We start from the raw sequence: 13,218 nt of genomic DNA on the forward strand, positions 1-13,218 counted from the left end.
CCATCCCTACTCCAGAATTCTGCTTCCCAGAGTCAACTATTTTCAATCTTTGAGAAAATTTTTTGGCTTTAATTCCAAATTTCTAAATAATGTGATTTTTCTCTGCTATTGTCTGAGTTTTTCAACTTTAGAAATTATTGATTTCTTACTCTAGAAACTAACACTTAGTTTGCTACACATAACACCTGCATACACTTCTCCTTTTCCCACCTTCCAAATGTAGATATGTCACAATTTTGTTCAAATTGATATTTTTACGTTATTATCGGGTTGGGTTATTATCATTTACTTTTTTCTATAAAATAAAAGATTCATTTTTCATTTTCACCAACAACTTTATTGATTTGTATATTTCAAGTATGTTGGCCATCTGCTGCTATTGGCTTCTGATGGGTAGAGGCCAGGGTTGCTGCTAAACATCTTCCAATGCATAAGACAGCCCCACAACAAAGACTTATTTGGCCAAAATGTCAGTAGTACTATGACACTTTTCAAAGCACTTTTGACACGTTTAGTTGGTCATAGCACCATCTCCATATACTGCACAAATCTTTGTGCTTCATTTCTGTTTTTTACTTTTCTTGAAATAATAAAGCATAATATGCTGAAAATGTTGCTTATGTTCTTCCGTTTGCAGTATTAAAATGGGTGTACAAAAATTCATCAATTTTGATGTATTTTTTAAATGTATGCCAATATGACAGTTGTCAACAGTACAGTCTAACAAAATTGTTTTGAATGAAGTTAAAGATCACTAAAAACTACTAGAGCCACAAAAGCCACAGACTTTTTGGCCAACCCAGTACATTAAATGGTTGATAATGGAGCCACACAGTACTGTAGTACTGTGTTTGAAGCTTATCCCCATGGTGCCTTTCCTCTCTAAACTCTTCCTCTGCCACACTCCTTGCTTATGCTTAGATCCAGTAACTCACCTTTTTCCTGTTTCTCAAACACCACAAGCATATTCTTGCCTTGGGCCTTTCTTTTACTTCCTTTCCTTGCTTCAGATATTTATGGGATTCACTCCCTTGTTTCATTCAGTACATCTTACCATCCCATGCACCCCCACCGCCACTTACCGCCTATCACTTTCTATCTCCTTAATTCATCTTTATTTTTCTTCACAACACTTAATATAGCCTAAGAGATTGTGTATTTGTTTATTGCCTCTCCCTGCCCATTAAAAGTTCCAAAAGAACAGAAGGGATTTTTCTGTTTACTTCTGTAGCCTGACCACCTGGAATCATTGCTGGCACATAGAAAATGTTAGGAGGTGATTGTAGAGGGAAAGAATAAATGAGTGAGTGATTGAATGTGTGTTTGAGTAAATTATTTCATTTACTTTCTTTTGTAACTTTTTGTTTCCTTGGAATTGATCATTGTTTCATTATTAAATTTGCTTAGTTGCCTATTTGCATATTATGAATTTATTCCCAGACTCTTCTACATTACTGTAAAAGGCTTCTCAGTATGGCCAAACAACATACTGAGAATTCAGTGTGGTAATTTTCATTTTTGTTTTCTCGAGAAAACATCTCTTCTGGGTCATTCTGTCTTCTGTTTCCATTCTGAATTTGCTGTGCAGGCCTGCTTCAGTACTGTCTCCCTGGTGTTTCACTTTGCCTTCATCCTGAAGGTCTTCTTCACTTCTCTTCTGTGCTGGACCCTCTGACTCCTGGAAAACAAGTCTTATTTGTTGGTTTATTCCCTGCTTTGGGAGAGTATACTCCAGGAGCCTACTGAGAAAAAGTCCAGGAAAAGTACACTTTTTGAAACCTCTTATATCTGAAAATGTCTTTCATCTCCCTTCATAATGAATTAGTTATGAATTTTCATAATAGAATTCTTTTGAAAATTATTTTTATTCTGAACCTTGAAAGTACTGTTTCACTGTTTTATAGCTTCCAGTATTTGCTATCGAAAAATACAGTACCATTGTCATTCTTTATTTTTCTTTCTTTTCTTTCTTTCACAACTGTCGCATTTTCCCTTTGTAGTGAGCAGTACTATGGTTCTGACAAATGCATAGAATTGTATATCCTCCACTGTAGTCACGATAGGAATCAATTTGATACTTTAACCTTTTGAATGAGATCTTTATCTCTCTGAAAGTTTTGAAATCCTTCTGTTTGTCTTTAATCTTTGGAGGGGATGCTCCGTCTTTAGGTGAGTCTCTATGCCAACCCTGAACCCAAAATGGAAACTCGTATCTTTGATATCTGGAGAAATTTTTCTTGGATTATTTCTTTAATTATGTCCTTCTCTATGTTCTGTTTTTGCTTTTAAGACTTCTCATTTGTCACATGTTGCATCTCTTGAACTAATTCTCTAATTTTCTTCTGTTTTATATTTGTGTTTTTGTTTTTTGAGATTTCCTGAACTTTTATTTCAACTTTGCTGACATTTTAGTGGGATTTTTGAAAAAAGCAAAGAGAAACTGATGAGTTTAATGTCTTTTATTTAACTTACAATGCTGGCTTCTAGTTTTTTATTCTATTTTAATAGCTCACATTTCTCAACTTGCAAAAATTCAAGGTAATCTCTTATATTTTTGCATGTGTCTGTGTATGTGTGAGTTTAAGTCTTCCAGAAGTTGAGGTCACCTTAGGCATGGGATGCTTAAGAAAAAATTTCTCATGCAGTTTCCTTCTATAGGGCAGATGAACTTCTTAAATTGCTGTTAACTGTTAAACATTTTAGCAGTTTTGTAAATATGTAGAACATAGCAAATCACTTTTTAAGTGTTGAGTTGTCATTTTTAATAATTCCAAATGAGATTATTTTTTCTCTAATTTTCTGTGCCATTGTTTTCCCTGGGTAGTTCCTCTCTCTAACGTCTCTTAATTGTACTACATTCAGGCAGCATTTATAAAATTGCTAAGGTATGCTGACATAATATACATAATAGTATAGCAAATCCAAATTGTGTGAGGATCTCAATTAATTTAATTCTAAAGATTCCTGTGTTTTTAGTATTGGAGTTGTTGCCTTTCTCTGCTCAGCATATCAACTCAGTTCTGCTGAGTGAATGCACTTTTTCCTTAGAGGGTCTCTAATGTGAAGCTCAAGCCTCATAAAAGCTATAACCTGGCTCTCTGTTTTTCCTAGAGTGGAGCAGTCTTACCAGAAGGTGATGGCCCTTTGGCATCAACTACATGTAAACACCAAAAGCCTTATCTCCTGGAACTATCTGAGGAAAGACCTTGACCTTATAAAGACCTGGAACCTGGAAAAGGTAACTGTGAAAGCATTACCCCAGGTACACATCCTGCTGGCAAGCTCTTTTCAGAAGGAACTTTTTTTCTTACTGTGAGACTCCTACCCACCCAATCAGAATAAAATGGAGCCAGGGAGACTGGTTCAAGGTGAGGCACCTTAGGCTCTTAGGAACTAGAAACAGCAGCCTGAATGGTTAAGGAAATTCCTGATGAAAATAAATAACATACTTGGTCTTAGCAGAGGGAGGAGGTCATAGGCTTCTTCTCACTGCAGGATAAGTATCTCTTTTGCAAAAGTATATGTAGTAGGGGAATGTGGTGAATTAATTGTTATTAAGGGTTATGTCCAAGGGGGCACAAGGGTGCTTCTGGGGTTCTAGTGATATCCTGTTTCTTAATCTAAATGCTGATTACATAGACAAGTTCAATTTGTGAAAAAGCAGCAGGTTTACAGTTAACAGTTTGCGTATTATTTTGTATCTGTGTTGAATGTCAATAAAAAGGAGAAAGAGAAATCACTATGTTCCCATTTTATTGAAATTTCTCTGGCTTTTCCTGTCTAGCTTCGGTCATCAACACCAGGGGAGTGTCACCAAGTTATGAAGACCCTTCAGGCCCACTATGAAGACTTTCTGCAGGATAGCCGTGACTCGGTGCTTTTTTCAGTGGCGGATCATCTGCGTTTGGAAGAGGAAGTGGAGGCTTGTAAAACCCACTTCCAGCACCTGATAAAATCCATGGAGAATGGTGTGTGTCTTGGGAAGAGGAGAGTACTGGTAGAATGAGAGCCCTGAAGGGTGCTGCAGGACCCTTCATATAAACTAGAGAGTACTGTCACCACTGAAACAAAAACCTTGAGAGAGAAACACATTTGGAGATGAATTCAGATCATGGAAGAAGAGGCCGTATTTTAGTCTTTATTGCTAATCTACGTATTACATATTCTTGTGGAAATAGCATGTTTGGGTCCTAAACATCATTATGTAATGCAGGGAATTTAGGTTTCCCACATAAGGCCTTGCTTTCATTGGTAGAATATCGATCACATCTGCTGGAACCACTGGTACCCTCCCCTTGAGGGTACATCTGTTGTTCCCAGGTTTGCTGATCTCTGGTGTGGTGCTTAATGGTCTTCTGTGCTTGTGCATTCACAGAGGACAAGGAGGAAACTGTGGCCAAGATGTACATTTCAGAGCTGAAGAATATCCGACTACGCCTGGAGGAGTGTGAACAGAGGCTAGTCAAACAAATTCAGACCCCGGCCAGCTCTAGAAGTGACAAAGATGCCCGGCAGGACAGTGCATTAAGGATTGCAGAGCAAGAGGTAAGTCCTAAGAGCAAGGTAGGTGTTGGTTGCACAGTAAACGCTTTCAGAATGAATTGGGTGGCAAGAGAGTATGGATCCTAAGAAATAAGGAAATAGATTTATGGCAATCCTACTTCTCTATAGCCTGAAAGTGCCTTTTATCCGTTGAATATTGATTAGTTTCCTACACTATTGGGAAAGCAAACAGACTGGAAAATTGCTCTAAATGCTGCATTTCAGCTATATATTTGAAGACTGCTTAGTAGAGATTCCATTCTTTGCTTTATCCCTTATAAGTAATTACTTTCTATTACATGATTATTGTCAGTCATGTGACTCAAAAATATTAAGGAAAGAATCAGATTCTACTCTGGGTTCTAATGCACTTTCTCTGTAACTGAGCAAATTAACTTTTACCTTTAGTTTCCTTTCTTATAAAAGGGAGATAATATGTGAGTCACAGAACTGTTTTAAAAATTAAGTGATATAGTACATATAATGAGCTTTCTGGAAAAGTAAAATGTTATAAAAATGTAGGGTTGTATTCTTGAAGTAAAAGCAGCAAGTACTTGCTTTATTATGTTGCTTTATTTGGTTGGAGTGTTACTAGAACATTTCTACTTGGGATGGTATGAGAGAGCTCTGTGAGGACTATTATATTTGGTGCTTGTTTTAGCAATCCATATACTAAAATTGGAATAATACAGACACTAGCATGGCCCCTATGCAAAGATGACACACGAATTTGTGAAGCATTCCATATTTTTATTGGCCTGTTTGCTCCACGATCTTACTGTCACAGAACGTTTACCATTTAATAAAAATTTACCATCAAAGAAGAATAATAGATTTGATCTGGGAGCTTAAAGGGAATGGAAATAAATGGCCAATGAGAGGAAGAAGTGTTTTTTCCTTCTTACCATCCTTAATTATCCTTAAGCTTGAGGAGGAGATTGAGAGGACAGTGTAATTTTCACAGACCAAGAGGGATCTAATATGCTTGTATGAATCATATCATATTAACCTGTAATTCTCATGTTGAAGCATTTTATTTTTCTGTAGCCATCAAAAAGGATAATATTCAGCTCTTCTGAGAAAACCTTCCTTTTTTTTTCACTTTTTATTTTGAAATAATTTCAGATATACAGAAGTTTTTATTCTTTACCTAGATTTATCCTTCACCTAGATTCCCCAAATGTTAACTTTTTTATATTTACATTATCATTTTCTTCTACATATGTATATATACATAATAATAATCTTTTTTTCTTGAGAGTAACTTCCAGAAATAATGTTCCTTTACCCCTGAATACTTCAGCATGCACTTCCAAAAACAAGGATAGTCTTTTTACATATCCACAGGACACTGATTAAAACTAAGAAATGAATATTGATATGACTTTATTAAAGTTTTATCAGTTAATCCTAATAATTCTTTTTCAGGATAACACCCCAACTCACTCTGTCCCCCTTGCAAAAAAAAAAAAAAGTAATTTTGGTATAGGATTCAATCCAGTATCACACATTGCGATTAGGTACTGTGTATTTTGAGATTTCTTTAACCTGAAACAGTTTTTTGATTTTTCATCATCTTTCATGAGCTTAACATTATTGAAGAGTATAGGACATTTATTTTGTAGGATGTCCCTCTATTTGTGTTTATCTGAGGCTTCCTCATGATTAGAAATAGCTTACACATTTTTGGCAGGAATACCACAGAAGTGATATTGTGTCCTTGGTGAATAATATCAGGAGGCATGTGATGCTGATTTGTCCCATTACTGGTGATAACTTTTATCACTTGTTGCTATTTTCCCCTTGTAATTACTAATTATTTTGTGGGAAGATACTTTGAGGCTATGTAAATATCCTGTTTTACCAACTAGTTTTAGCATCTGTTGTTGACTCTTGAATGAGTAATTATGACTGTTGCCAGAAGGGGATTTTCTAATTCTGTTATTTCTTTTACATTTTTTAATTTCTGTTTTATCAAATGGAAAGAGCTTGCCTCCCTCTTCTCCTTTCTTCTTCTTTATGTCACTATAAACTGATGAATTCTTATTTTATTCAATGGTTTGTAATTTGCTACTCTATTTTGGATGTTCAAAATATTCCAGATTTAGCCACTGGAAACCCCTTCAAGCTGGCTCCTATGTCATTTCAACATGTTATCATTATTCTTTGAGTGCTTTACTATTTCTCAACAAATATTCTAGGTTCATCTTGCCCTAGCCAGCCTCAGCCCTGGAGTTGGTCATTTCTCCAAGGAGTCCTACTTCCTTTAGGTGGAGATTGTTATTCAGAAACCACAAAAGATCTGGGTGCTGAGTATGCTCATTGTCTAGGACTACTCAGCAAATTGAGCTAGAAAAAGACATACTTACAAACACATATGCCATTTATTTATAAATATTTTTGTTGTTAGCCTGAAGGTATGTCAATAGTCCAGATACTTTGTTCAGAAATTACTTGTATGTATTCTTCCCTTATTATCATCCCTTTAGTGCTGTTTCAGAGTTTATTCAATCACTCTTTTATACATGGCTTTAGGTTGCTTCCAATAATTTGCTATAATTCTATCTCCATCTTTATTATATGTCTTGTTCCTGACAGCGTACCCAGGATGATTTACAGCACCTGAGGTCGGACTTGGAAGCTGTTTCTATGAAATGCAAGAGCTTTCTCCATCAGTCCCCATCTGGTTCAAGTGTTTCAACTCTGCACTCAGAACTCAATCTGCTGGTGGAGAAAATGGACCATGTATATGGTCTCTCCGCTGTCTATCTGAATAAGTGAGTGAGCTGAGAATTTGGGTCTAAATGGAAGTATTTTCCATTGGGATGAGGAGGAGAAGTACCTGGAGTGTTTCATAAACAATCCAGAGAAACTAGATCTTGAAGACCATGTATCCATAACAAGAGACCATGGCTTTAGTTTCAAGTATGGATTGGGTTCTCATTTGGGTTCCACTGAACAAATGCCAGTGGTGGGGTTGATTTGCAGTGTTAGGACTCTTTTATATCTCATTTCTGTTTGATTAGATACCTCTAAAAAAAAAGAAAGAGAAAGGGATACTGAAGAGTAAAAAGAAAAAATTTAAGTAAACTAAATACAGGTTTTTGAAGTTATTCCCTCTAACTACTCATCTTGTTAGCCTGAAGGTACAGGCTAACATGACCTTGAGGAGAAACATCTTAGGTGATTCATAGTGTTGAGTGGGTTTCTGGCTTTCCACCTTTTCTCCCAAAAGTCTAGTACATGTGTGCATGTCTAGTGCCACCTATAACTTTACTTTGCATTGGTTTAAGTTGGCACCACATGTACCATGCTTCCTTATTTTTATGAAACTCTGTCATCTTAGGAATGATGAAATTGATTTTGGCAGTTGTGTTTTATGAACCTCTTCTTGGCTCCAGGTCTGTACCCCAACTCTTAAAATGCATACGCTAATTAAAGTGATTTTATCCTCACAGGCTCAAGACAATCGATGTTATAGTGCGTAGTATTCAGGATGCTGAACTCTTGGTCAAAGGTTATGAGATCAAGCTGAGCCAAGAAGAAGCAGTACCAGCAGATCTCTCAGCTCTGGAGTCCCATCGCTCTACATTACGGGTTGGTTGCTCTAGGCTTCTTAGGAAGTTGTCTTACTACAGGGGTGAGCCAAAGTAGGTTTATGGTATGAGTACATGAAACACAGAGTTTGTTCTTATATTACTTATTAATTATTATATCATTTTACTTGTATTACAATTGTAAGTCTACTTTTTTCCCCTTCCCCGCCACATCTCCCATCCCCAGTGTATCAAATGTTTTGAGTTAGTGGAGAAATACTGTTTTGGATGGTGTGACATTGGTTTTAAGTTTGTATTTGAACTAAGCAGATGATCATATTTAATATATTTTAATATGAACTCAAAGAAGAAGGGACTAAGAAAAATGTCTAGCTAGAAGGGAGATAAAGGACTATGCTTTTCTATTTATCTTCTCCCTTTTCTCCCCAGTAAAATCATAGTTTAATTGGATACCATCAGCGGTTTTGCTGTATGTTTGTAAATCACTTAGCTGTTATTTCATTTGGTTTTCCCAAGGAACTCTGTGATGTGGATAGGGAAGGGATTTTAATCTCCATTTACAGATGAGAAAACTGAGTCAGATTGGCTAAATGACTTAACTTGATTTCATAGTTTATAAGTGATAGAGCCTGGTTTCAAACACAAGTTCTTTACACATTTCTTTTTATTGTACTGCCAGCCCATGGTGCATGACTGAGGAGGCATTTCTGGCACAACGTTATAGGGTCTAGCCTCTGAATCACAGATATAATGTGGAGCCAGCTGTAAACCACGCCTTGTTGTCTATCTTAGTCTGAGTCTTTTTTAATTCTTAGCATGGAATATTTTTAATCTTGTGTTGCTGTGCTTGTGTTTTATAGCACTGGCTTAGTGATGTGAAGGAAAAGAATTCAGTATTTTCAGTCCTGGATGAGGAAATTGCCAAGGCCAAGGTAGCAGCAGAGCAGCTGAGTCGTCTGACCCCAGAACGAAACCTGGATTTGGAGCGCTGTCAGGAAAAAGGCTCCCAGCTACAGGAGCGTTGGAATCGGGTCATTGCCCAGCTTGAGACACGGTGAGTGGTAGCCCTACCTTTTTTTGACCATGAGGGTTCAGGGACTAGGTTTTAAACAAAAATAGAGTTATATCTGTGTATTCTTATTTAAAGGCAGGAATTGATAGGGAGAGTTAGAAATTGAATGACATTATGAATCCTGGACAAGATAAGTGACAGGAAGTTGGGAACAACAACCCCAAAGCAGACTCGAGTCTTGCTTTTGAGACAACAGTGATGATTCTGTTAAGTAGTACCTCTCCCTGTGTCCCAGGCCTTACCTGGTTAAGTCATGGTGACAATGGGGTCTTGGAATATAGACTGGAAGGGTGACCTGGTGATCTGTCAAGGACAGAACCTGGTTTTCAGGTCTGGTTTTACTAGCTTTGAATCTGAATATGAACCATTTTCATAGTGGGCCTTTGCAGGATTTCTTGCTTCCTTTCGTTTGTTTAACTCAGTGATTTTTATCTGTGTAACTTGAGATCCTACTTCTGATGACTGCTTTGAATAGGAAAGATAGAACACTCCCTATCTGAAGCCAGGCTGGCTAGGCAAAGATGCGGGGAGGGGAGTTACATAACAATTCATGTAAATTTGGATTGATTCTCTATAATTGATTTACCATCCCAAGACTGGCTAGGCTAACAAAAGTGATATAAGAAACTATTACTGAAATTAACAGTAAATATCACCCACTGTACCCCCACTGAAATTACAGTGATTCATAAATCATAGCTAGGGTAATCTGACAGATACTCTGTCATCAGGGGACAGAAGTGTACAGCCAGTACTACCTTATTGGCAACCCTAGTAATCCTTGGCAATCTTAAGTAAAAAATTTGATAAGGATTATCATGGGATGCCAGGCCCTAGGCAGTTTCCAGGGCAGCAGGGCACAAACTAGTTTCAAATGACCTTTTACGCTATAGAGCATGGGGTACATACATAGCTCTCAACGTGTTGCTGTTCCTTCCAAACGATGTATCCTCTGCGATCAAGCTCAATTGAAGACATAGGCTAAGGAGGGAATTGTCTCATTTACTTTATTTTATTGACACCAAGATATTTGATAGCAATTTTTCTCTGTTCCTCCAGCCAATCTGAACTAGAAAGTATCCAGGAAGTTTTGGGAGATTACCGAGCCTGCCATGGAACTCTCATCAAATGGATTGAGGAAACTACTGCCCAGCAGGAAATGATGAAGCCAGGCCAGGCAGAGGATAGCAGAGTGCTATCCGAGCAGCTCAGCCAGCAGACGGTGAGTGGTGGTGGTGGGAGGGGGACAGTATCGTGGTGGAAGTTGTCAGGGGTGGGATGGGTTAGCTCATCATGAAAGAAGATGATGTACTATCAATTAAGCTTCCCCTAGCAGGATGGTCTCCAGGTACTGGTGTTGCATTTAGGCCAGACAACCTATAAAGTCCCTTTTAATCCTGAGTTTCAGTAAGTATATATGGAAATCACTTGATGGACAGATTAAAATTATTTTGGTTTGTTTTGTTTCTTGATATTAAATTCTGTTATACTAGGATTAGAATATGGGAGAATGAAAACCCAGGGAAAGCTATGACTGGAAGAAAATTATTTCATTCAAAACAGTTTTTATTTGTTGGTGTCTTGGGGTCTTTTGCTTTGTTTAGTATTATAGTTAGGTTGTCTGGATTCCAGCCCTGGTTTGCTCACTAACTATGATACCTGGAGCAAATTACTTAACTCTCATTATTCTATTTTCTTATCAATAAATTGGATATAGTCTATTATTTGTTCAGCTGACCTCATAAAGTTATCATTGTTAGAAATAAATGAAGTTATATAATATATGTAAAATAGTTAGAACAGTGCTTTTCGACGTGTGGATCCCAGACTAGCAGCATCATCTGGGAACATGTTAGAAATGCAAGTTCTCAAACCCAAACTCACTGAATCAGAACCTCTGGAGGAAGGGCCCAGTAATCTGTGTTTTATGCTATTTCCTGGGTGATTCTGATGCAGTTAAGGCTTAAAAACCACTGCCTTAGAACCTAATAAATGCTCAACTGTTTCAGTGATGGCAATGACAATGATAATGTGTTATTTTGGTTCCTAGGATCTGTTTGCAGAAATTGAGAGAAATCAGACAAAACTGGACCAGTGTCAAAAGTTTTCCCAGCAGTACTCCACTATTGTAAAGGTAACTCTCCCATGTCTCAAGAAGAACATAGGTGATCTTCAGCTTAGGAAGACCTGCATTGTCACACTAGGTTTTTTTTTCCCCCCTGGAAAAATAAGCAGAGCTCTTCTGTTACAGGCTGGCTCCATTTTTCAGTTAGTGCAGAGGTGTATTTCTCATGGCTCCACATTTAAGTATGCTCAGAGAGGTACCAGACATCAGGAGTCTCCATTTGGATGACCCACGGGCCTTTTAAACTTAACATATCAAAACCAGAATATTTGGGCTTTTCTCACTGTCTTGCTTATCTCAGGATATAGTATCACTACTTCCCTATTTGCTGAGGCAGAAAACCCAGGAGTCATCCTTAGGATTCCTCTTTGCCTTAACCTTCATGTCAGTCTTTGAACAAGTTGACTCCATCTTTCAATTATGTCTTGGATATGACTGCCTCTCGTTACCTACACCCTCACCATTTCTCTGCTTTACATCCAAGTGAGGAATCTTCCTTTGACTACTCTACTACCTCAGACCTGATCTCTTGCTTCTGCTCCTGTTCTACAGGAAATTTTCCCACACAGTAGCATACTCACCTTTATAGAGCATAATACATGTCAGAATTTCAGACACCAGCTCTTAATATGCACTACCAAAAAAGAAGAAACTCTGCCAATTATGCAAATGCCATTGATTGTAAGACATATTCTAATTTTAGAGCTACTAAAATGTGGGGAAAATTTGTACCTTAAAATAGATGAAAAACAGTAAATTGGATCAAGTCATTCTCAAAACTGTCCAGCAGCTTCATATCATACTCATAATAAAATTAAATTCTTATGTGGTTTATGAAGCCATGCCTGATCTGTCCCACCCCACCCCCATTTCTCTGATAACATCTTTAAATAAAAATGACCTGAGATTATTATATATTTATTTGCTTATTATGTGCCTTCTTACTAGAATGTAAGATCCAGGGGAGGGGCAAGATGTTTTCTGACTTGTTCTCTACTGCGTATGTAGCACACAGAACAATGATAGGTACACAGTAGATGCTTCACACGTAGTTTCTGGGTACAGACATTACTTTAGTTAATAAGACTTGGTGTCACAGAGACTTGAGTCAGGCTTTAGACTTTGAGCAAGTTCTTAGGCTCTCTGATTATCTGTTGTGATATATATCTACAAAATGGAAATAGCAGCAACCTGAGATAATGTATGTATAAGACAATGCCACAAACCTAAAATACATTCAGTAAATGGTAACTTGTGCTTTTATTATTATTACTACTACTACTACTACTGTTTTTGTATAGGTTGCTTAAGGGGGAACTCATTACATGTTTTCCTTCTGCAACAGTTTTCTAAGTAGACAACAGAAAGCAGGACATTCTATATGAAAGGAACTGCATAATCAAAGGCACAGAAGAATGAATATATAATGAGGGAATAGGAAATATTTTTATTTATCTAGGAGTATGGTATAACAGTAGCAGTGACCAGAAAATGAGAAGGGGGCTGGGGCCAACCTATGAAAGATCTTGTTCAGTTCTTTTGGCTTTGCTTTGTATTCTTGCTGCTCAAATGTGATCTTTGAACCAGAAACATCACCTGGGAGCTTGTTAGAAATGTGGAATCTTAAACCTACCAAATCAGAATTTGCATTTTTAACAATATTCCCAGATGATTTGTATGCATGTTGATATTTGAGAAATTTTTACTCTGGGTCATTGAAAGCTTTTAAGCAGATGTATGAAGTAGTCATCTTTTAGGAAAGTTATGCTGGTGGCAGCAAAGCACATGAATTGGAGGTGAGATCATAAGCAAGAGAGTAACTAAGAAGCTCTTGTACCCATCTTGTGGGAGAAGAGTGCCTGGACTAGGGCAGCACTCTCAGGATTGCAGAGGACATGACAGAATAGCATGGCAACGTGGCG

General features: G+C 37.5%; 1 protein-coding gene and 1 non-coding gene across 23 annotated transcripts in view; both read left to right on the plus strand.

The window, feature by feature from the left end:
• Positions 1-13,218, plus strand: part of MACF1 (microtubule actin crosslinking factor 1) — a 325,507-nt gene that overhangs the window by 180,280 nt on the left and 132,009 nt on the right. For all 22 annotated transcript variants that reach the window (XM_045859449.1, XM_045859456.1, XM_045859454.1 and 19 more), the window contains 8 exons: positions 3,112-3,238; positions 3,785-3,968; positions 4,376-4,545; positions 7,141-7,319; positions 8,001-8,139; positions 8,960-9,153; positions 10,231-10,393; positions 11,222-11,305. In XM_045859449.1, coding sequence (XP_045715405.1) covers positions 3,112-3,238; positions 3,785-3,968; positions 4,376-4,545; positions 7,141-7,319; positions 8,001-8,139; positions 8,960-9,153; positions 10,231-10,393; positions 11,222-11,305 — 1,240 coding nt within the window. The remainder of the gene's footprint in view (positions 1-3,111; positions 3,239-3,784; positions 3,969-4,375; positions 4,546-7,140; positions 7,320-8,000; positions 8,140-8,959; positions 9,154-10,230; positions 10,394-11,221; positions 11,306-13,218) is intronic.
• LOC123832400 lies at positions 5,193-5,294 on the plus strand. The gene has a single exon (XR_006788054.1). It is a non-coding gene; the product is annotated as a U6 spliceosomal RNA (small nuclear RNA).

Source organism: Phyllostomus hastatus, unplaced genomic scaffold, assembly GCF_019186645.2.
Source record: "Phyllostomus hastatus isolate PE091 unplaced genomic scaffold, TTU_PhHast_1.1 phas_scaffold_182, whole genome shotgun sequence".
In the NCBI taxonomy this organism is placed as follows: Eukaryota; Metazoa; Chordata; class Mammalia; order Chiroptera; family Phyllostomidae; genus Phyllostomus; species Phyllostomus hastatus.